The sequence below is a fragment of the Struthio camelus genome, chromosome 2, assembly GCF_040807025.1.
Source record: "Struthio camelus isolate bStrCam1 chromosome 2, bStrCam1.hap1, whole genome shotgun sequence".
Taxonomy (NCBI): Eukaryota; Metazoa; Chordata; class Aves; order Struthioniformes; family Struthionidae; genus Struthio; species Struthio camelus.
Window position 1 is genome coordinate 148,059,974 of NC_090943.1, and position 24,663 is coordinate 148,084,636.

Below are 24,663 nucleotides of genomic sequence, written 5' to 3' on the forward strand. Positions count from 1 at the left end.
TAACAAATACCTAACGCACCCATCCCACATTGGATTTCAGCGGCATCGCTTCCTTGGCTAACACTGCCTACGCTGATTGCTTCCAACTCTGCCGTTTCACAAAACGCCTTAAAATCCATCAGCTTAAGCAGATCGCGCATCACGATGCGTGTGCGTTACGGCCAACGACAACTTGGCGGGTATTTTTGTGTTGTTTCCCTCTCAAGTGCCGTTAAGAAGAGCGCGAGGGGAGCAGCTCCCCGGCGCTGCGCGCCCGGGCCCGGGCAGCGGCGAGGCGGCCGCTTCCTCCTCCCCTCCCCCCCGCTCCTCCCAGCGGCCCAGAGCGGCCGCCGAGGCGGGGGCCGCGGCGCAGCACCCACGCCAGGCCCCGCGGCCACGCGAGGGGCCCCTCAGCCCCCCGGGGAGACCAGCGGGGCCCGGGGAGAGGCGCCGCCGTGGCACCGTTCCTCCGGCCAGAGGGAGGCCCGAGCAAGCGCCCCCCCACGCCGGCCGGGCCGGCGGCCCCCGCCCCCGCCCGCGCCCTGCCAGCAGGAGGAGGAGGAGGAGGAGGAGGGGAAGCGAGCACGCACCTAACCCGGGCACGGCACGGCAGGGCAGGCCGCGACAGCGCCGGCGCGCCCCGCCTCCGCCGGGGCCCTGCTGGGGGCGGTGGCGGAGGAGGAGCGCCGGGGGAAGGGACGGCGCGGGCGCTACCGGGCGCCGCGTCCCCACCGGCGGGAAGGAGCCCCGAGGCCGACAGCCCCCGCCGCCGGCCAGCCCTCCCTGCCCCGCCGGAGGGTGCTGCCTGCCCGCGGCGGCGGCGGCGGCGGCGGCGGTGCCAGCGCGGCCAGGCGGCCGCCGGCTGAGAGGAGGCGGCCGGTGCTGGCGGGGCGAGGGCGCGCGGCGGCGGGGGCTGGGCCCCCGGCGCGACCGTTAACTGCCGCCGCGGCCGGCGGTCGCCCTGGCCTGGCTGCTGCGCGCCGGGGCAGAGCGATGCGAGGCCGCGGCGCGCCGTCACGGCGCTCGTTTCGGTAAAGGTGCGCTTACGGAAAGCACGCGGGTAAACGAGTCCAATTGCTTCTGTCGATAAGATCTTAGAATTCAGCTGTAGGTCTTGATCTGCAAACACTTAACTTGAAGCGCTTGATCAGTGCCGTTTAAGCCAACAGGGCCGGCCAGGTGCTTACAGGTAAGCGCCTAGGATCAAAGCCCTTGGTGCCTTTCCAAAAAGCTGCTGTAGCAGGACGATGGTGAAGAATTTCCCTCTGATACACAACTCTATGCCAATTATTCATGAACTCGCTCCCCAAGTGAAAGGCTGTAACGTGAACGAGCTTTGCCAGAGCGTATCATGAGGAGGGATTTAAAAGGGATGTGGTAGGATGATGGCTGTCCCTGCCCACCTGGCCCCTCCATCTGTTTATTTTTGGTGACTGGCTTGTATTTTTTTCACTTGTATTTTTCAGTGCACAATCTAGCTAATACATTTCTGCAGCTGGGGCTGTGTCCTCTTCTATACACATCCCAGAGCATTCCAGTGGGATGAAATAATACATTTATTATTAAATGGCTCAAGCTGCCACAGTTCTGAGAGCCCTGATCCACTGAGGTTGATGAAATAATTGTTTAAACGAAACACAACCGAATTGTTATCGTAGAACTTCCTGTCTCTCTGTCTTATTTCCTGCAGTTTTGCGGTATACTTTATTTTTCCCTTCCTAGCAGCTTTGTGTCACAGACGGGGACTGTATCTCTGAAAGGAGATTATACATGATGATTAGTAGTTACAAATGTGTTGCTGTAAGTCATACAAGAAAATGTTTCATCCTGAAAGGGTGGCTGTTGCGTCCTCAACATCTTAACCACCGATGTTAGGTTTTTCTTTTTCTTTTCAATGTGAGATAGAAATAGGTCTGCATGAGGGGGCTAAAAAGTACACTTTTAGGAATTAAATTTAGGTTTTGGGTTGATTCGTCAGAGTGATTCCTTCTCTTGTTTTCGCCTATTACAATTAAAGCACTTCCTGAAACCACTTTCCCATTATTTTTACCTGAATTAGCTTCCTTTATTAATCCTTCCACAGCCAAGCCATTGGAAAGATGAGTAATAATGGACCATCTTAATATCATCAAATAGTGAGAAGGATGGAAGAAATCCTGGCATGGTTGTCCATAATCCCAGCTCTGAGGGAAAAAGAGAACACTCTGCTCGTCCCTTTGGTGTCTTTACCTGAGAAGCAGTAAGAGCAAGTAAAGGACGTAACAACAAAACTTAGAGCTCCACTCCACCAATCCTCTCTAGCCAGCAACACGCGCAAATCTGTTCCTGGGTTTGAAACGCATCAATACCCACTAGCCCCAGGAAAAGTATTTCCATCACACCCATCTTTTACGTTGTTTGTTCATATTTTGCATTATTCACTGAATACATAATCTTTGTTTTCCTTTAATTTGCAGCTTGAGGATTTTCGGATTACTTGTCTTCCCTCCTAGGGACTGTAATTGTAAATCAGGGAGAGGCTGGAGCTGAGGAGACCTGTGTTCAATTTCCCAGACCTTATAAAGTACGCTGGGCAAACTTCTAGGCCCCATCCTGAAAATACCCATGTCATCCACCGTGCATACTTTTGAACTCTTTAAGATTATTCAGGTGCTTAATGTTCCTCCTATGCATGTATCTTTATAAGGCCGGTATAATTCCAATAGCACCAAAGTAAAGAACGTAACATTCGAGAAAGGGATTGGTTATATATGAATGTCAAAAATAAACAGAATCATCTGTTTATAACTTTGTGCTTCAGGGGATAAGCCAGTATTTAATGCTTAGAAAGGGGAATGAAATCTCATGTGAGGACAGATGACACTTACCTACTGCTGAATTCTTTCACCTTCTGTTATAAATGGATCTTGAATCTCTTCCAGTGTGACAGTTGTGTGGTACAATGCTTCTCTATATATGCAGTGGGAATAACATTATTTCTCTGTGCTTTGTTCTGTTCAGGCTGCATATTTTCCGGAGCGAGGACTGTCCCAGCGGTGTCCTCAACTTCACTGAAGTCTCTAAAATGCTACTGTATTGAAATAATATGAAGAAATCACAAGCATATTCACATACTAATTACTATGTAAAGTGGGGAGGGAAGAAAGTATGAGATTCCTTTGAAAAGCTGCCAGCACAGGTCCAAACACAAAAGGTGTTTGAAGTGGGAGCGCACTGTACTAGTCTTAAGGAATTACCAATGTACCAGTTACCATTGTTTATAAGCATGCTCTCAGTATTATTACATTTGTTTATTTTACTGAAGTATTGACCATTTTTGGACTCTTGTCTCCTATGGGTCCACATTGTATTTCAGTACCACTGGAAGGTGTCTTCTTCATGTAAAGTTTTTCTTTGGTGTTTTCCACTGTAGGCAGATAAATATGGACTTCTAATTAATGGGAAAACTCAGGTTTTATTTCCTCTTCCCTTCTCAGCTAAAGGAGAAGAAAAGAAATATTCTTAAGTTCCTAAGAAGTGCTGCTTTTCAGCTCCTCTTAGGAAAAAATGTTCAAGCTTGACCCTGGCTTCTGCATCTTTCTGTTTATATAGCCTAGCAGTGATTTAGTGCATAGTGGGGTAAAAGGTAGGGAGATTCTGAAAGAAGAACAGCAAGTACCTGGTGGCATCTAGCCTTCCACAGAGTTCCTGCTAGATTTTCCGCTGCTGTATCAGAGACACTTGTCTTCAAGTGTCTCTTCTCAAGAAGAGCATAGGTAGAGAGCAGAATCTCAGAAAACCCTGCATTGGTAGAGTGTGCTTGCTTGGGAGTCATCTTAGCTGAGACACATCCAGTGCTCTGCAGGTTTACTGCCAGAAGTTGCCCCTAGTTGCCTCAAATCTGCATGCATTCTCATACTAAGTTGATGCAAGCCAAAACAATTCAGACTCTTGCTTAAATAAAATCTCCTCTCTGAACAACACAGGCCAACATATAGCTACCAGCAAAACGCCACCATACACATGCTCCAAGAACATAGTCATGTTGTCAGTTGCAAGCCCTGGGTCCTTCCTTACCCAGCCTTCTGCTGTTACAACCCTTGCAGTGGGGACAGGCAGCACTGGCAAAAGCAGCAATGAATGCACATGCTCCAGGGACGCCTTGATGCCAGCTACTCATGACCCAACAAAAGTTCTGGCAGCCAAACTTGCTAGTACAGACGTGGTCCGGTAATGCAAGTCCTCTTGCAGATTGCAACAAGACTGTTCTGAGTGGTAATACCTTTAGCACACCATAGAAGCATTTTTGTTAAGCACTGGTAGAAATTGCTCCCACTTGAATCTCCTTATAAACTGTGTGACTTGTGGTGTTGCTCCTGGAGGAGAAGCATAGGCACCTGATGTAACACCAGAGATCCAAGGAGCCCAGTCTGTCTAGTCCTGTGGGCATGCTTCAAGTAGCAGTTGGTCTAGCAATATACATGAAGAAGGAGTCTTTCTCCACCCCTGTGTTTACAAAGCAAAGGCATATGGATGCCTAGCATCAATTATCATATATTTGCATTAAAAGCACATTAAATAATACTGCTTTAAATAACTTTCCTTATGCTGAAGGAATTCAACTATAAACACTTTCCATCTCCATGTAGATTAAATATCAGCAACTCTCTCCACAACAGTTATGTATCCTTTATTGAGATATTATAATATCCTAATATTTTGTGATGATAAAATCCAGGTTCAAATTATTCACACATTAGTCCCAAACAAGTTTAAATCCATAGATACATTTAAAAATCCAAATAAAATGCATCTTTTCTTCCTGGATATATGGACTAGAGTAAACAGAATCCTCTACCCCTCTGTGTACCTAAGCAGCCCTTTGTTCATAATTGATCAGCTCTAATGATGAGTTCAAAGGATACCTAGAGTTATACCTGTGCAGTGCCCTGTCCCAATCTGAAAACCTAAACACTCCCTGGACAGGGCCAGGATCTGGGTTGAACTATGTTGAAAATACTACAGACAGTCTTCATGTAGGATAGGTGGATAAAATATGCATCCAAAACAGAGGTGTAGGGATGGCAGAGCAGGAGTTTGACATCTCTGGGTAAGGTCTTTTCATTCAGTCTTTACTGCTAAGGCCAGCCCTCAGGAATTCCAGACCCTAGGGACAAGAGAGAAAGTCTGGAGAAAGGAAGACCCTCCCTTGATCGAGGAGGATCAGGTTAGAGACCTTTTGTCCAAACTTGACATCCACAAATCCATGGGCCCCGATGGGATGCATCCACGAGTGCTGAGGGAGCTGGCAGACGTCATTGCTAGGCCACTCTCCATCATCTTGGAAAGGACATGGAGATGCGGAGAGGTGCCCGAGGCCTGGAAGAAAGCCAATGTCGCTCCAGTCTTCAGAAAGGGCGAGGAGGAGGAGCCAGGAAACTACAGGCCTGTCAGCCTCACCTCCCTCCCTGGAAAGGGGATGCAACAGCTCCTCCTGGATGCCATCACTCCAAGCATGTGGAGGACAAGAAGGTGATCAGGAGTAGTCAGCACGGATTCACCAAGGGGAAATCATGCTTGACCAATCTGATAGCCTTCTGTGAAGGGATGACTGGCTGGGTAGATGAGGGCAGAGCAGTGGATGTTGTCTCCCTGGACTTCAGCAAGGCTTTGGACACTGTCTCCCATCACATCCTCACCGGCAAGCTCAGGAAGTGTGGGCGAGACGAGTGGGCAGCGAGGTGGATTGAGAACTGGCTAGATGGCAGGGCTCAGAGGGTTGTGGTCAGTGGCGCAGAGTCCAGTTGGAGGCCTGTAGCTAGCGGTGTCCCCCAGGGGTCAGTACTGGGACCAGTCTTGTTCAATGTATTCATCGATGACCTGGAGGAAGGGACAGAGTGCACCCTCAGCAAGTTTGCTGAGGATACTAAACTGGGGGGAGTGGCTGACCCACCAGAAGACTGTGCTGCCATTCAGAGCGACCTGGGCAGGCTGGAGAGCTGGACAGAGAGGACCCTCCTGAAGTTCCACAAAGGCAAGCGCAGGGTCCTGCACCTGGGGAGGAATAATCCCATGCAGCAGTACAGGCTGGGGGTTGACCTGCTGGAAAGCAGCTCTGCCGAGAAGGACCTGGGAGTGCTGGTGGACAGCAAGTTAACCATGAGCCAGCAACGTGGCCTTGTGGCCAAGAAGGCCAATGGGATCCTGGGGTGCATGAGGAAGAGTGTTGCCAGCAGGTGGAGGGAGGTGATCCTGCCCCTCTCCTCAGCCCTGGGCTGGAGTGCTGTGTCTAGTTCTGGGCTCCCCACTGCAAGAGAGACATGGAGCTCCTGGAGTGAGTCCAGTGAAGGGCTACGAAGATGATGAAGGGACTGCAGCATCTCTCCTATGAGGAAAGGCTGAGAGAGCTGGGCCTGTTTTAGCCTGGAGAAGAGAAGACTGAGAGGCGATCTCATCAATGTGTACAAGTATCTGAAGGGAGGGTGTCGAGAGGATGAGGCCAATCTCTTCTCCATGGTGCCCAGTGACAGGACGAGAGGCAACGGGCCCAAACTGAAGCACAGGGAACATGAGGAAAAACATGTCCATCTGAACATGAGGAAAAACTTATTTTCCTGTGAGGGTGACAGAGCACTGGACCAGGTTGCCCAGAGAGGTAGTGGAATCTCCTTTGCTGGAGATGTTTGAAACCCATCTGGATGCGATCCTGGGAAATATGCTCTAGAGGACCCTGCTTGAGCAGGGAGGTTGGACTAGATGATCTCCAGAGGTCCCTTCCAACCTAAACCATTCTATGATTCTGTGACATTTTGGTCAGCCATTGCCCTGGGAAGGGGAGTGTTCTTTGAGCAGTGGATACTAGCTACAGACAGAAACTGAGTGTCAAGATAGTTTGTTGCTGTCTGAACAGGTGTAGAAATGAGAGGGGTTCGTGCAGAATGGGTTTTGAATGCAAAGAGATAACTGCCTACTCTGTGTAAGAGTGCAAAACGTGAGAGCGAGCTTTACCGCTATCTCCTTCTGACTAGGTTTATCTACAAGGCTCAGAATTTTGACTGGCTGTTGAAGCCAAGTGGAAGTCAAGTAGCATTATAGCATGGGCAAAACTGATTCTGCAAGAGAGCCAATGTGTGACTCACTGTCAAAAGTAAATTCAGTTTTCGAGTCTATCTACTGTGAACAGTGGAAACAGTTGTCCTCTTCTGATCCTCTATGGTATAGTTGGAAGATAATATGATTCTTTCTCAAATTTGCAGTCTTTCAGATCAGCATTTGAAAAATTTGATACATATGCTGAAAAGTGAGACTTAAATACACTAAGAGCTTCTGTAAAATCATATATTGCTCATTTAAGAGTAGGTAAAATATTTCTTATTTCTCTCTGATCTTTATGGACACATATCTAGGAATAGGAAAGAGAATAGCAACTGCACTAGGGAAGTGTGGGCATTGACCAAGGGGGAAATGGAAGAGCAGGTCTGAGAAGGAACCAAAAGAATCCAGAAAAAAACAGTACTTGCAGCCTAAGAATCAACATCAAAAGTCTCACCAGGAAAGGCTGAAGTAAAATTCTGCTTAGTCTTTAGTGATTGAATGTCTGTTATAAAAAGCACAGACTGGCAGAGAAAAATTGATGATTTCTACTGCTAGAGCTGTTACAAAAATCAAACCATGAATTGGGAAAAGTCAGATGGCTGAGCACCTGTAATGAGTTTTTGAGATGATAAAAAAAGTTTTAGACCTTTTGATCACTTGTCTGTAGGTATAAAATTCTCTTTTTTTCCATTTTCAGACTTTTTTTTTGATAAAACAACTTATGAGCTGAAAAAGCAGAAAACCTTGTGCTCTTCCAACCTATGAGCAAAATATAAAAGACTGAAACCTACTGGTTTTAAAGACTTAACAGATATTGCAATTGGAATAGCTTAATTCATTCAATTCAGTAACTACCAAAAATTTTGCCTAATAAATGTTATTTTCAATAAATGTATATGCTTTAAAGTCAAAACATGCTTTTGATGAACTTTGCTGTGTCTAATATATTTTTCTTAATAAGAGCTTTTTTTTGCGTTCTTAATGAAATTCCAATTTCCATCAAAAAACAAATTGAAATAAATAGCAGCTGTAAATTGAATCAACTGGTAAACAGATGTTTACCATTTTTCACATGGAAAAACTAGAATATAGCTTAATATATGTTATACTGTGTAATTGCATAAATATTTAGATAGCATATGCTCCTGCACAGCAAAAAGAGGTACCACATTAATGACACGTTAACAAGTCTTTTTGTTTACCAACACTGAAAACCAACATTCTTTTGGAAAATAACTAAGCATATGCAAAACATGGTAAAAGCTGGTGACTTATGTCAAGGTTTCTTGCTGCAGCTTGAATTATAAGTAAAATCATTAAAATCAGTAATTTAAATTTACTGTGAGCCTCGGGGGAGCTTTTCCTACAAGTTGCAGCTCAGATAATGAAGATTTACTAGAACTTTTTAAAGTCTTCCTTCAAAGGTATGAAGGTCACACAGACCCTAACCTGAAAGCAAGGCACTAGATCAAACCATAGTCCTTCATTCAAGCTTTCTAGTCTCAAGAGAAGTTAAATTGTCCATCAGCCATCTAAGACTCAGTCTGGGAAGCTGTTCCTTCACAAGACGAGTTTTTTTTTTTTTTTCTAGTTAGCATGAGCTCAGCTGGTGCTGTAGGCTGGTCCAGAAGGAAGTGCACACTTCACTTTTTTCCTCTTGCAAAAGACTCTTCTGTTAGTTCTGTGGTAATAAAAATTATAGGGATGAATGATGAAAACTGAAGTTTAGACTGTTTTACATTCATTCAGTACTGTTTAGTGTGATGGTTGTTGACTTCTCCTGTGCTTTTATATTTAGAAATGGGAGTAGGAGGGAGATGAGTGTTAGCATTATAGGTTATGACACAAAAACATCAAAGAGAAAGTCTGTTCCCATTGCTCTTTGGTATCCTCTGGGGAGCTACAGTATTTAGAGAGAGCTCTAGTTCCACTGCAGGAGCATAAAAAGATGGACACCGAGCTTTGTTCAGACTCTAAGACTATATCTGGACATACACGGTGAGTGGGTAACTAGGACGCAGAACTTGTTCATCCACTGAGCTTAGTTTCCCACAGACATTCCTACTCCTTCTCAGTCAAGGCTGGGGCAGAATTGCCAGACTGGAGGAATTCTCTTTACTTGACCTTCAGCCATGAGAGGTAGTGGTCTTCAGCAAAATTTTTAAGCCACAACATTAAAAACTGAAAAGCTCTGCAGGCTGTGCCATAAACATTTAATTTCAAAGGAGCTGAGACTACTGCAAGCTTCCAAGCTCAAGCATAGAGAAAAGAAACGGTGAGCTGCTTCAGTACCCAACAGCATGTCCCAGCTGCAAACCCCTACTTGCATATCACATCTGTTCCTTTCCACCAAGCCAACAGCTTTCCCAGTGCAATGCAACTCCCTAGTCTTTGCCTCATGCTGCCCTTCCAGTACTTCCTGGGGTTAGCAGCAGGCGCACAGGGTCCACCCTGCAGATATTCCACACATTTTGCTGTAGCAGTTCTTCTGCAAATCCGGGAGGGCAGGTAACCAGAAGCTGAGACTGGCAGTATCAACAGCAGATAGCACAGCTCTCTAACTTGCTGGGTAGCTGTGTGCAACTGAAAGAGTTTCTGGGATATGACACCAACATCTGCCCGCTCTCTTGCTTACAGATTTTCTCTGTAAAGAGCAAATCAAATGCGATGGCAGCAACTCAAGACAGCAAAGTTACTTGTGACTTCCAGTGGAAAACCTGTGCTGTCAGAACAGCTTACTTCCTGCCTTTCTTTTCACTCACTCCAAAATCACTTCTCTGGCTCAACATGGTCGTTCCCTTCCCCCTCCCCGATCAGAAACTAAGCTCAAACACTGCAAACAAAGGGAAAGATTTTCAATATCTCCACCCACGAGAGGCTACTCTGCACATCTGATCCATATGTGAGATTGGTTCACAGGGGTCAGGGCAGAAGACTCTGTTTCCATTTCTAGCTATGCAGAGCTTAAGTTTAATCATTTGTTTATTTTTAAAGCAAAAATACACAACTAACTTTACTTCTCAGGGGAAGAAATCTCTACAGACAATCTTTTCCACAAGCAGGGTTGAGTTACAGCCTCCTCCGCTTCCCACCCACACAGCTGAACCCAACGCCTGGTCATCACAGGAGTCAGTAGGAAATAAGACACACATGTCAGCAGCCCTGGGCTCCCATGCCAGTTCCTTAGCAAACCAGTTCTGTTACAGTCACGAACAATCCCAGGACCAGGATACGTGCCAGGAAGAGGGATACTTGCCATCTCTTTTCATGGACAGACTGCGTATCAAAGTCGTGCTTCTTGAACAAGAAGAAAGTTATAGACAGGGAATGCTCTAACAATTCACAGCAGTAAGTTTTCACACCAAGGTCCATCAGCTGTGCTAGACATAGGCAAGAGCTTAAATGTAATGAAACTAATATTAAAAATTCATTAAAATTCATTGTTCATAATGTTCAAGATGGACATCAATATTGCAAATTCCTTGAAGGAAGTTATGCCAATTTGATTAAGCAAGCACTAAGCAACAAATATGATTGATTGCAAGTTCCCCCTCCCCCTTCATTTTCCTTTTCCCTCTTCCCTAATTGCTTACTTGAAACAGAGGACATAATACTATCATCATTCCCTTCACAGCAATAGTTTAGATTTTATCTACATACTTTGTTTCTTTACACAAAGGTTTCCTCTATTCCATATGTTGCTTAAAAACAGTATTTGACATTTAAAACTGCACTCCTTAATCATTTCAATACACAAGTCTAGGGAAAAAAAGGATCAAAACATAGCTAAAATTATGAATATACTATTCTCTTGTTAGGAAATCAGTTGCTAACAAAAGGACAGTTTACAGGCTTTTATTTTTAGTTTATCCAATCTCAATGAAGTGTGATACTCAAAGAGAGAAAAACAAAGCTATGCAGCCTGTAAACACGAGCTACTTTTAAAGCCAGAAAACAGAGGAACCAGGATGTCAACTTCTGAAATTATTTTTCCATGAATGAAACAAAGGTGAGAGACTTCTTTTAACATAAACTTTAGGTAACTTACATTGGGCTTCATTTACAAAGAATCAAAACCATTTACAACCCAGTGTAAATCAAAGCAAATGGCATTTAGGTAACTGCTATAGCGAATTAGTCACAAGGAAATGCCGTATCAGGTTGCTGAGGAGTTTTGCAGTTGCTCTAGCAGCTCTAGGGGAGAACAGCCAATGGTATTTAGGAAAAGCCATCCCAAAGATGCCGTGCCACTGCAGGCATGAGGGAGCATCCACCGCTTGGCACTGGGACTCACAGCTGCCCAGCAACATCTATTAGCAGCCAGAGCATTGCTAGAAACACATCCAGGAAGGCAACAAAGGGGAGCAAAACTGAAGCCCAACTAATGCTAGGCTAGGAAGTCTCAGTGCAAGAGAAGTGCATTCAGCTGCTGCTTTCTTTTGAATAACATTGCTAGAAGACAGATATCTGCATCAGCCTGATTTTAATTTGATGAAAACTGAACCAATTGCTTATAATCAAGATGACAGCTCTGTTGGAATTTTACTCTAGTAGCATAGTTTGGCATTGAAAACAGAAAGGAAAAGCCATCAAAAGATAATAAATGCTGTTAACATACCTACTGCATGTTAAAGACGTTTCAGGTTTCTGTTTGGGAGGGTGGGAGAAAGGGGAGGGCTGAGACACTTTGTGGAGTATATGTACATAGCTGAAGTGTTACACCTCTCCTGCATATAACAGAAGGTAATGGATATGTAGGGGAGAGGGAAAAAAAAAAAACAACAAAAAAGAGAGGTAAAATAGAGCTGAAACACTTGCTGCTGCTTGTAAACAGATGCAGGAGGAAGGAGACGAGCATAATATTCAATAGCCAGGATAATTAGAACAGATGTCTACGGAGGGTAACATGGCCTTTATATTAGATATAGAGACAGAGTGTAAAATTCATAAAGAAAAAAGATCTTAATATCAATTTGCTTGTGAAGGAGGAGAAGATAAATTATCATCTGGTGTTTAATATCTATAACTATACTTACAGTGATATTCATTATACCCTTAAAGAAAATTCAGATCTACCTTAAGCGAAGTGGGCTTCAAAAAACTGGATGTCAGACTATACAAATAAAGTATTAGTTTAGGCATGGTAGACTTTATTTTGGCACTTTAACAAATGCTTTATTTTACAGCAGTGGCACAGCATTTGCCAAAAATTTTCTTTTCTTGGCACAGTTATTTCAAGCAGTTATTTTACTAATTGAATTTCACTAAATATTGCACAATAAGATATACCTGTTAAATTCTTACCCTGTTTTTACTTGTTGAACTTGTATGGCTTTGAAAAACTGCCAGTAAATGTAAGTAATTTAAAAAGCAACATATTAAGTATTTTAGCGCAGGATAGCTTTCCTAAAAGACCACTGAACTTGGGACAGCAACAAATACAAGTTATGCAGCTCTTATCTGAAGAGCTACCAGATCGTATTTACAATACATTGCTATTTCTGAGAAGCAGTTCAGTTTGACAGTCTGAACAGCTATTTTGCAAACTTCAAAATCAGAAAAGTGAGAGTTAACAGACCAGAAGACGAAGCCATTTGTCTTACAGAGCATAATATAGGGAGGCAGACTATTGTCTTCTGCACGTGTCCCTCTATCCAATACCTATCTGCGGTCTAAGCAACAGAGCTCTTCTACTTGGAATATTTCTTTCTTCTCTTATGAAGATATTCCGCTTGTCTCAATTCTTCTGCTGGAGTCTGAGCAGAATAAAACAAAATTCTCCAAAAGGTAGGGGAAAACAAACCCAAACAACAAAATCAAGAACTGATATACACAATAAAGGAAACTGGGTACTCCTATGAATTTTACAGTATTGAAAATAGCTTGCAGGAAGAACAGGTCTGTGTCAATTCTGCCATTAAATATAACGCAAAGGTTGAATGAGTCATAATTCATACACCAGATGTAACACTTAAACATTCCAGGTTTTCCCTGCCATTTCAGCAATAAAGCTGATTTCTTGAACCAGATTTATCAACAGCTTTCCCCCCCCCCTTCAGTCTTGATTTCTAAGATCTATTAGATGTAATCTGTGACATTAAAACATAACCAAGTAGTCATAAAATGAAAAACATACAAAAGTATATCACAATGGAATTCTCAGTAATAGGCCACATGATTTATTCAGTAGTGTTTATGTTCCCAAATTACAATTATGTCTATCCATGTAAGACTACAAAAGTTACCATTAGAATTGTCTGTGCTTATAAAATACCAACATTTTCTTTTACTGTTATATACTCATTAACACCAGTCTGCGACAAGTTACATATAATCATAGGCACTTCAAAGGCTTTAAAAGACGTTTACAACTTAAATGCATTTTTAAAGAACAAAAATTTAAACCCCTACTGTACCCTCAAATTGCAAATTATTAACAGATACAGTGGCCATAGAAATCTGCAGCAACTTCTCAAAATACTGTTAGAGTCTTTGGGTTTGCTTAGGTTTGTCAGTAGCTTACTTCAAATCTTCCTTACAGAAGATTTGTTTAAGTAAGAATATGACTATACAGTTTGTAGTAATAATCCAATTTTACACATTAATTTGCTGTTACAAATCTCACTGAAGCTACAGGTACGCTGAGGAACAATGCAAAGTGTAAAATTGATAGTCTGACACTGAAATTTATACAAAGTGGAGGTTAAAGTTTACATAGCTGAAAAATTACATTTACACTAAAAGTTACTGTTATCCGAGTTATCTGAAGACAAATTGCACCATGACAACTACAAAAGGCATTTTTTGGAAACAGATAAATTAATGAAATAAAAACTAACTTGTAAGATCAATCTGAGACATGCTGACAAAAATTAAACAACTTTCCTTGAACCATAGGATAAAACAATCATTTTCATTATTTTATATTTACGCATAAAGTTTTAAAAATGATTCAGTGAACATCTGATTCGGTGAACATCAATGGTTTTATAAAATAATGCTTTGCCACTGTTATTCACAGAACACTGCAAATGTTAAGTTTTAATTTTACATTTTTAAAGGAATACATGAAAAGTTTTAAATACAATGGGATTTTTATCATAAAGGTGCCATAATGGCTCTTGAATGAAAAAACAAAAAAAAAAAATCTTCATTATTCTATGCAAAAGCTTTATTTAAAAAAGTTCAGTGATCTCATAAATAGAGACACTAAATAGGAATTTTATGCATAAAATTCCTTAGTAGGTGCCTTTTGATAGGCAGCACTAGATGGTTTACGTTCCCCAAGATCGTAGCTGCCTTCATCCTTCTTTCTCATGCGGTATACCAACAGCAGGATAAGGAAGATTGCAAAAAGAAAACCGATAACTCCACCAGCAATAACAGCTGCAATGAAAGAAACAGAGATTGACAATATGCCAGAAGAACAGGTTAAGCACCATGCTTCTTTTTCAACTCACACAATGAGTTTACCATTATTTCCAAATTACATAAAATGGCACCCATTGAGCAACTGTCTTGATTATTAGTACCCTGAAATATGTTCTCAGACCATCTGTTTTTCTGAAGGAAAACATTTAAAAGGACATTCCACTTAACAGTTAGCGGTCCAACAACCCACAGTTCTAAGAATATAATAAAAACAATTAAAAAACCTAAATTAATAGAGCTACCAATACTGCCAGAGCATAAAGTAGTCTTCATTTATAGTAAAACCTACCTTCCTTTCAAACTGACTTTTCAACAGTAAGACGTAACCTTCTCAGCCTTAACAGGACTATTTTGTTACACTAGCTAAAAAAATGGGCTATCCTATTTCTCCATCAGTTTTTACTCCATGACTCTAGGCTAAAATGAATTTCCTAATGATGAGTAGTAGGAGAGAAAATTTCATGCAACTCTAGAAATAGAAGCAATACATTCACCATGTGCTTGCTAGTATGTAGAAAGTAACAACTTCAGCTAAACTTCAAAAGTAACCTGCACGCTTCCACTGATGTGGTTGTTAATGCTATTTTTATCTCAAAATTTCCATGCTCAGAGAAAGATCAGGTCTAAAACCATGCAGCTTTTATTCACTTTCTCTGCTCCCAACACCCTCTCCTGGGACAAAAGGGAAAAGTATGCCTATAAACACAGTTCTTAGGCCAAAAAAAATTCACATGTAGAAAAAGCCCACCGGAAAACAGAAAGAAAAATAAGCCAGTGCCACACTCACTCAAGCCCAAGTGCTCTCTGTGAAACTGGTGGCCAGCACGTGCCTGGGTTATGCATGGAAATGGATCCTCCGTATCCTGACGACAGTGATCCCCCTCCTCTCTCCATCCCCCTTGCTCCCTCACCTTGTCCATCCCTCCCTCCCTGCAGTCAGCTCCTCCCAGGCAGTGCCCTTCTGTTCTCTTGGGAGCGGGAAACACATTTCTGCCCTACAGGTATCAATCCAAACCGCAATTCCCTTACGGAGCTGTGGGAGCTCCGAATACTCAGTAGGCAGTATTCAACTTCTGGGTGTCAAAACAATCAGCTACAGACCTAGCTATTAAATAACTCCAAAAGATGCCCATCTCATTCTCCTCAGATAAACCACTGGCTACTCCACAGAAACGTCTGATGCTTTAAGAACCTTCCAGTAAAACATAAACATTCGCATTACGTGACATGGATCACAGCTCTTTTTTTCTACATCATCTCTGGTGAAAGGGATCTTGGCAAAGCAAGCCTTACCTGCCAGAACTTCTGTTCTCTGAAAAAGGTTTTCTGAATGCTTCTCAGTGAACACGTCGGTGTCATCTCCTGGCTCATCACTATTTTTCTTGGCATCCGTCTCAGGCCTTTCCTCTTTACCAATTTCTTCAGGTGACTGTGGTATAAAAAAAAAAAGAAAACAAGCATGTTTTATAGCCAGGAAGCACCGCAAGTCTGCCCAGTCACCACTAGCCACAGGCAGCCACAAAGCTACGGCACCACACACATACTCCACCGTACCAAAGAACACAGACAGCAACGGGATGTTTTTTGACAGCAGAAAGCTGTACTAAACTTTGTAAATGGAGCTAATTGGCATCAGGACTTCAGATGAAAATTTTCACCTTTGAGTTTTGTCTTTTACCTTCTTTTTCCTGCACATATAAAACTGCACTGGTTTAAATCGCAAGCTAACACTCCAGGTGAGCTGAGCAATTGACTGTAAAGCTCCATGCGCATTCTGAACAATATCAGCTCAGTCAACAAATCCTTAGGAAGGCATCACTTGGGGAACAATTTCTCTTCTCTAACTTCAGGTATTAACAACCTTAGAGAATAATCTAATCCACACCATTTTAAGTGTCTACTTTACAATCAATAAAAAGACACAACATGTTATTATGAAGGGAATTAGACCATCTACAATGCACGTAGTGAGAAGACTCCCACCCTGAAATGCTACAATTCTCTTGCACCTCTTTCCGGTTCAAGGGAGTGCTAACAGACCCAATAAAAAATTCCACAGTTGTACCATAAGCACTGTTGGAGGGGACAACTGGCAAAGATATGAGGACTGGTAAAGATAATGCAGAGGTTAACAAAAAGTACAGTTTAATGTAAAAAAACAAACAAACAAACAACCCAAACGAACCACACTATGTGGGAAAAGAACACTATCCAAGAGCTTAAAACCTCCCAAAGCATTTAACAGCTATTTGCCAAATATATTACTAGTGTCTGTAGGTACAATGGCCTTTAAATGAAATACCAGTGCTGAAACTAACGCATCAGATACATTACACTCAGAACACCCATGAGGTAACTTAGAAAATATTATCTATGGTGGTAGAAGAAAATTCTGAAATATTATAGGGAACCTGGGAAGTACTCAAAAACAGTTAAACCACATAAGCTTTCCTTCTCAAAGGAAAATTTTAACTTAGAATTTTAGACTACCTCCTTGAGAGATGTAAAAAAAAGGTACGTTGCTTCAAGTTAAAGCAAAGGCAGTAGAAGCCGCTAATCTAAACTGAAGAACAGCAAGAATGAATGCAAGACAGGCTGAAGCTTCAGCTCACATTCAATCATGAGAAACTGTTTTCTTGTTTATGTATCTGTTTTTGTGCGCGTGAAATCCAGATGTCACTACCCAGACTTTCTACTGGGAATGAAAGTGTCTGAGCAGCTCTGCATTCATTTAACTGCTTGTAATAACATTAAGTGAGGGGTTTTTGTTTTTTTTTAAATAGATGTAAATCAAACAGTTAACATCAAATCAACAACAGGGCACAGCAGAGCCATTTTAGATGGTGTTGCTGCTCTACCCCCACACCTTTGTCTGTGCTGGCATCTTAGTCTGCATTTTCATTGTGGTCATCTCAGCTCTCAACACATCATTAGTTGTTGGTATCTTTGGAAGCGTTCTGGATGTTATTACCGCGCTGTCCTCCTCTTCTTCAGCACCTGAAGACAAAAAGGTTGACATGTCATTGAAGTGCAAAATTCTTCCAGAGCTATTGTAATTTTTATTGTAATATTGCTGTAGGGGCGCTCACACAGCCCTTCTTTGGCAAATGACCTAGATAACTACACCTGTTAAGATGAAAATAACAGCAAACTGTGTGCCCCAAACTGTCAGGAGGTTTTCCCTAACTGATCATGTTGAAGAGGAAGATGACCATCAGCTGGTTTAAGCAGCAGCCAGGAAATTACAAAGATGCTTCTGAAACAAAGAATGAAACAGCCTAAAGGAAGTATAAGAGAAATACGAAAATTTATAACAGGGAGAGATACTCTGGAATGGAAACAGCAGAAGTTGGGGCTGGCATGACCTGGCCAGAAGGGGCCTCGCAGCATCAAGGCTCTGCCTTGGCCCAGTAGCGCAGCCCCCGAGGGGTGCCGTGGGCTGCCACATCCAGCTCTGGCATGCTGGACCAAGGGGACCCATGCTCCCATGCGTGGGGGCACCCTGGCAGCTCGCTTGCTAGTGTCCAGGGTGGCATGCGATGGCACAGACTGGGGCACCTGTGTCCCCCACAGCAGGGGTGTGCAAGTAGAGGGTCCTGTACGCCCAGACGAGGGATAACAGTTACCCCCGCAGCCTGCAAGGGGGTTGCGTGTATGCATGTTAGTCTGTGTGCACACACGTGTTGCACTTGCTGGGCCTAGTTACAGAGGGAGTTCAGAAATGTGTAGTTCTATATCACTATTTTTAAAGTGGCTAGTATTGTGCTTTTCTGTTTTACTGCTGATATTGATCCTGAACAGTGTAGTTCAATGACTGCCTGTTAATTACATATCATTAATAAAAACAAACTGCTTCAGTCCTGATTTGGTTTAAACTATGTGAACTGAGCAGTTTTTCCCTGCAACACTGCTTCAACAACAACAGCAAAAACTGTTTACAGCAAACCTATTTTGCCTCTAAACATTAAAAGACAAGTAGTTGCCATCTACTACCCCTACAGAAAGACTGCTATTACTTTATGCTTCAGTTACTAGGAATTCACATTTTTTTCAAATTGTGCAAAATTCAAAAGCTTTTTTCTTTTGAAATAAAGGGTAAAGGGATAGAAAATTCGCTAAAGGTGACCTTAAATTTAATTTCCTCCACACTCAAAGCCCTCCTCGAGTATCAAGGCTCCTTTAGAACGAGATAATGGACATGACTAATAAATATCCTTTACTGATATTAGAGGCAACGAGAGGCAGACAATGGACTAAATTATTGCAAGGGCTGAAAGAGGAAAAGAATGGATCTATAGACCATTCCTCAGGAATCTCACTATCTCTTCTGCTCGTTACAGACATTGGTTACCCAATTAGCTATTGGGTAATATGTCTAGCAAATACGCATGGAAGTAATTCCTAACAAATAAAAATATAGCCTCTTACAACAGAATAGTGTGACTCAGTCATTCCAAATTGACTTGTATGTTATTTTTGCATAAAAATAAAACAGATTGAACACCCAAATGTAATAGTAAAATCTGGAACTCATCATGAGGAATGATACGTATTTGGCTTTGAAAGAAAGGGTGTTAAAAAGAATAACTAAAACAACTCCTGTACTGTAGAAAAACTCATTTGGAATAATTTAGAAAGCAGTATATTAAAGTTACTAATATTGAATAATACTGGAAAGGCCTTAAGAAATACTAAAATTACATGCAACCTACATAATAAAGACCTTATACAACATGAATCAAATATCTTCTCGAAATACTACTCAAAGATCAAAAAACAACATCCTGTTTCAAGATGTAGATGAGGAAAGGTATCCAGCAGGAAAATTGTCCTGGCCATGCTTCAATATTTTCCTTTGAGAAACAGGGGCCTAGTGGATAGTTCAGCCTACTTTACCTTCCAAAGTTCCTCCAAGTTGTATCAGATTTTCACAGTCAAGAAAACTAAAACTGATAATCACATCAGAAGTCTGATAAAATACTCTTTGAGAGTAGAGAACTTTATTTTTATCTTCCTACAGAATGATAAAGCCCATTTAATCACAACCAATCTCTCAAATCCTTAAATGCCACCTCCACTTCAGGTAAGAGTTGTGTCTGCCAGATAAATCATTTTTTGTACATAAAAAAGGAAAACTGCTTAAGAAAAAGCCATATTTTCCTGAGTTTCATACTAAAGTACACAAGCAAGTTACAACGGGACCCTCATAGTAATGTAGCTGCACAGATGAGGATCTGGCTCCCCTTCTAAGAACAGGGATCCAAAATAAGAGATTGTTTTCCTCATATAATATAAAATACTATAAATTTTCCATCTTTCACAAGGTACTGCTACACAAACCTTTCTGGACTCTGTTCCCTGCTGTAGGGACATTTTGCATCATAGATTCATTGAACATGTGTGAACAGCACTAAAGTTAGGACCAGAATATGGGACTGTCAGCATGCTAGTAGCTGCCTACATTCAATCTCCCCTTGTTCCTCTACCTCCTCCCGTAAATCTTGCAGTCCTGGAAAATGCAGTGATCTGGCTGAACAGAGAAAACAAGACATAGCCTCATCCCAGCCTGTTGCTTTGAACATTCTTCCAGGTAGTGACAGCTGTAAGTCTGGACCTCTGGCTAAGGAGGATACAGATCTCAAGTCTCAACGTTTGGGTGACTAATATAACCCCTGGACTAGTCACTGGACTTCCAGCAAAGGTACCCAACTCCTCTTCCATACAGCTTCAGAGGAGGTCTGAAAACCCAAAGAACACTGAGGCACCTATCATTTAGATTCGACTCAGGTATCTGCTCAGACACATCTCTACAGCTACTGCTTCTAATTAGCTTTATCTAGACAGGTTTCTCCTTGGCATGAAGTAGGTCTAATAGGAGGAAGCTGTTTCCCTTGCTAGACGTACAGTAATCTTCTCAGAATTGTCCTTAAACAGGACTGAGGGATCAGAGAAAGCTCTCTAGCTCTGTCTAGAACATAGCAATAGGATTTTTACACATTATCATGTTCCCTAAAAGGTAAAAATAAGAGAACAAACATGTCCAAAGTATGAGGAAAGAAAAATAAAAGAAAAATTCTACAGAGTGGTATGGACATAGCTTCTAAATAGGTTGTTAGGGGGAATACTAGGAAATGGTCAGAGTATAAGAGTTCATTTCATCCTTCTGAAAGTGTTGTTACTTTTTTAGAAGGCTTCTGGAACTGGCCAGCTTGGGTGATGTTGCTGGGTATTAACTGCCTCGATTCTCACTAGAAAGAGATACTTCCCTCTTAGGGAGGGTACCACAAGAACCCTGCAACAAGTGGATTCATATCAATCTTTGAAGTAAAGAGTTGAGAGCCCTCAACCATCACGTATCTGGTTTTTTTTTTTTTTTTTTTTTTTTTTTTTTTAAATCTGCTGCAGCTTCTTTAGAATGCCCAGATACTATCTTCATAGTGGTCAAAATTACTCTAGATTGTGCTGCACTGTTGGAAATACCTAATACATCCCTCAGTAATGTGTCCATGATCAGCTCCCTCCTGGATAATAGGAACACAAATCCTTCTTCACACACTTGTTGCCTGAGGAAACTTGTCAGCAAATCGAGACTGCGTGCCAATATAAATAATTGTACACTATAGAGATGATTCAAGAAATTTTACACTTCCAACTATGGCAGTAGTCAGCACTCTTAATTGCAAGGCAGCTAGTGAATACCTCTTCCTGCCAAATAAATCCAATCATTTCACCCTACCTTTTGTGTTCGGCATCATGTTTGCTTGCTATTGAATATCTCACTCTGGGAGTACTGCCACCACAAGAAAGCTTGGCATAAGGTGGCTACACACTTATTCAGCATCTCTTTCATACTTTCCATCTCTCATCATCAATGTGACATGTACCAGAACGTGCTAGATATTTTTGGTGGCAATGGGGGTGAGGTGAGCCAGCTGAAAGCTGCCAACCTAACCCTTAGTCAGCATAATGTTAGACAACCAGGGTTACCACTGAACATAATACTAGTGCCCTATCAGAGAACTGGAGATGAAATGAATGGGGACTGCAAGGATGTTGTCTCTCTGCTAATTCTCACTTGGGAGGTGGGAGAAGAAAATCCTTGAAGAAATAAATAAAAGGATGAGCCCCAACTCTACTTAAGTATAGGATTCTGTCCAACACAATAAAAACCTGATTTAAAACAGGATCATGGTAGGTTTTTACGTTAAGGTACCTGGAGAACTAGGCAGTCATTTCCTGAAGCATGGTTGGGGCTGGCATAGCAGGTGGACAGAGGAAGCCCTTGCTTCAAGCCAATCCAAAAGATAAACATGACTGGGGCTTTGGGAAGCAGAGAAATTAATACTTGCTGTGTTCTCTGCATCAAGTAAGGGAAAGCCAACGAGGAGAGCTGGTATCCCTCGTGCTGGGCCTGGCAGTGTGCACTCCTGCCATGCCAGCGTTCAGCACCATGGAGAGCACCGGGGCCCAGCCCCAGGGCCAGCCACCACCAGCGACTGCGGGCTCCCCGCAGGGTCCAGGCGTCGCCCCCAAACCGGCACTGCACTGCCTCTTGGCACCAAAAAACCCTCTCTGCTTTACGATGTGACTTTGGTTTCAGGAGACCTGCTTTTGCATTTTTTTTTTCCTGGAGTTCTTCCCCTTTCATCATAACTTTCCTCAGATTTCTAAGTTCCCAATCACAACATCAGTCTAGACCTACTTTGCCCTAAGCTAACCACGATACTTCTGAACTTAGGCTAGAATTGATTGAGAAATAGTTGTTTTGGTGAATAGAAGAAGGAGGAAAATCTTCACTGGATTCTGATATTTTTTGCATAGACTTCTCTACCAGGAATAATTTAAGATAAGATCCAGGAATCGGATACATTTCCGAAGACTTTGTACATAAATCTAGCAGAGACGGTGCCTTGGCTGAACATAAGAGTGGTCACGCTTCTTAGTGGTTACTTCCTAGGTACCTGCAAGACCAGGGTTCTGTTAAAATCTTTTATGCCAGGGGAAAAGATAAAAACAGTTTATTATAAAATATTTCAATTTGCCTGTAGATAGGAAAACTCATCTTAACTCTTTTATTACGCTATAAACAAACTCCTACACTAAAAGCAGTGATGACATGGAGACCGAGGAGTCTCCACAGAGATGAAGGCCATTAGAGGAAGGAAAAAAAAAAAAAAAAAAAAAAGGACTAATAAATTCACAACAGCCTTGCTTCCCGATTGTCCTGTATCAACAGGAGAAGGCATGGCTTCTTCAAAAACTGTTGAACAAAGGATTTTGACTAACACTTGTGCAAGTGAATATCAGTAGATTAGTGTACATGAAGGATAAAGAGACTATGAATGAAAAAGAGGGCGGGGGGACAGGGGAGAACAGAATATCACCATCTTTTTTAATCTCGGAAAAAGCCGTTAGCCAATTTTTGCTTGAAATGCGTCATGCTTACAGTGACATTTGTCCACATTAATGCTACTTGCAAACCTGCGAGGGCATTAATGGTGGTCCTGACAATTTGTGTTTATCTCCATAGGCCTGGCGACAGCTAACAACTTTCATACCACAGAAGGGAGTCTGCATGTTGTCCTCTTAGATCTGTTTTGGATCTGGAGTGGAATTACATAGCAAGAAAACTACTCTCGAGTGAGAAGTCTCTTCCACTAGGAGCACTGCATCCCTGAGCATCAAGTAGAGAGAGACACATTCAGCACAATATGAGGAAAAAATTATCACTGGTACATGTGCAGGACATCTCCTACTTCATAAAATGGAGATAGCAGTAAATGTATCTTCACAGACAAATTCTGTGAAGATGAGCATGGGGGAAGAGGGTGACAATTTTCTTCCTTCTTTAGAAATTTGTCCTCAGGAGAACAAAACTGGGTTCACAAATTGCTCAGAAGATTATCTGAAGTTGGACTTCTTCCTTTGTTCCAAAGAATTAGATTTTGGTACTGTCACAGGAGCCTCAGTCTACAAGAATCCTCGCAGGAGAGGAACAGAGGTTGCTAGAGGTAACACAAGGGTGCCAGAGCACGCAATTTCCTTAGTGCATGTTAGCCACTCAGACTTCCAACTACAGCTTATGGCTGAGCACAGGGAAAGAGAGAGGAGGAAATCGAGATGTTACTGTTGGTCAGGTCTAAAGGTACTTTTTAGTCCTTCTAGTTCCACTTTCACCACTGAGACGGGTTAAGAAAGACTAATGCCGGTTCTTGTATAATCTTTTCCATTTAAAGGGCGGGCTGCGTTTTGAATCATCTGTATGAGAAAAAGCCAATTTCCAAAGATGGAGGAAAAAATAAAACTTTTTCCATACTTCTCTTTATTGTCAGCCTGTTTCCCTTCCTGAAGCTTACAAAGTCATCAGCTTCTGAAGACATGACAGAATGGGACACTGACTAAAAAGGCAAATTTCTCAGAGATCAGAATTTTCCTTGGACAGTCCTAGGAACTGGACCAAATTACTGAATTGTTAATTTAAATTTTTTTCATGTGAAATTTCCCTCAGAGAGGCCTACAGCAAAGGGGTCCAATCAAGCCACCGATAACATTGACATGTCAAATTCACCCTGCAGAAGACTCCAAAATGCAAGGTGCCAGTGCCCAATGGGCCTGAATCTGCCCAGCAACAGAATCAGATACCTGTAGAATTAATTTGAATATACCTTTGAATCTTTGCAAGAAGGAGAACCCAAAACCCCTACAGAGATCTCAGCCATAGCTTACAAGAGTAACAAAGATAAGACTCTTCAAGAAGGGCTTATACTTAAAAAATCACGAGTACCTATAGCATCAAAAGATAGATTACAAAAAGTGCAACAACAAACAAATAAATAGCACATTTGGAAGATAAATGGAATTTCCACAACCACTCAGCAAATACCAACAACAATAAGGAAATTTCTCTTTTGAAACTGCAATAAAATCCCATATTTAACTTTTACTGATTGCAGTCTTCCAGCTACTCTAGAAGACATTCTAGAAAAGAGGCTTTAAGAGAAACAACTGATGAGGTTTCACTGACAGCTTTTTGAAAAATTATGAACTAAAAGCCTCCAATGAATTTTTAAATTTGAGAATTCCGTATGCTATGTTTATGAATTTCTTTATCCACTATATTGATGTAATTACCTCTGAGAAAACTCTCATGTTTGTGGCAATATCTAGAATTCTAAATTT

At 42.1% G+C, this 24,663-nt stretch overlaps 2 protein-coding genes across 9 annotated transcripts in view; both read right to left on the bottom strand.

Annotated features, from left to right (window-relative positions):
• CPQ (carboxypeptidase Q) overlaps positions 1-1,517 on the bottom strand; it is a 168,828-nt gene extending 167,311 nt beyond the window's left edge. For 2 of the 8 annotated variants that reach the window (XR_011139270.1, XM_068932974.1), the window contains exon 1: positions 570-654. The gene's annotated coding sequence lies outside the window, so the exon portion shown is untranslated. Of the gene's footprint in view, positions 1-10; positions 435-569; positions 655-1,026 lie in introns of those variants that run through there. The other 6 variants (XR_011139271.1, XM_009675995.2, XR_011139272.1 and 3 more) reach the window with 5 other exon arrangements.
• An 11,692-nt stretch (positions 1,518-13,209) lies between these two features.
• The window catches only part of SDC2 (syndecan 2), a 63,918-nt gene continuing 52,464 nt past the window's right edge, over positions 13,210-24,663 (bottom strand). Inside the window, exons 3-5 of the mRNA XM_068932977.1 lie at positions 17,351-17,481; positions 15,778-15,913; positions 13,210-14,439 (exon numbers count right to left, since the gene is read on the bottom strand). Of these exons, the coding sequence (XP_068789078.1) occupies positions 14,276-14,439; positions 15,778-15,913; positions 17,351-17,481 (431 nt within the window). The 3' untranslated portion in view covers positions 13,210-14,275. The remainder of the gene's footprint in view (positions 14,440-15,777; positions 15,914-17,350; positions 17,482-24,663) is intronic.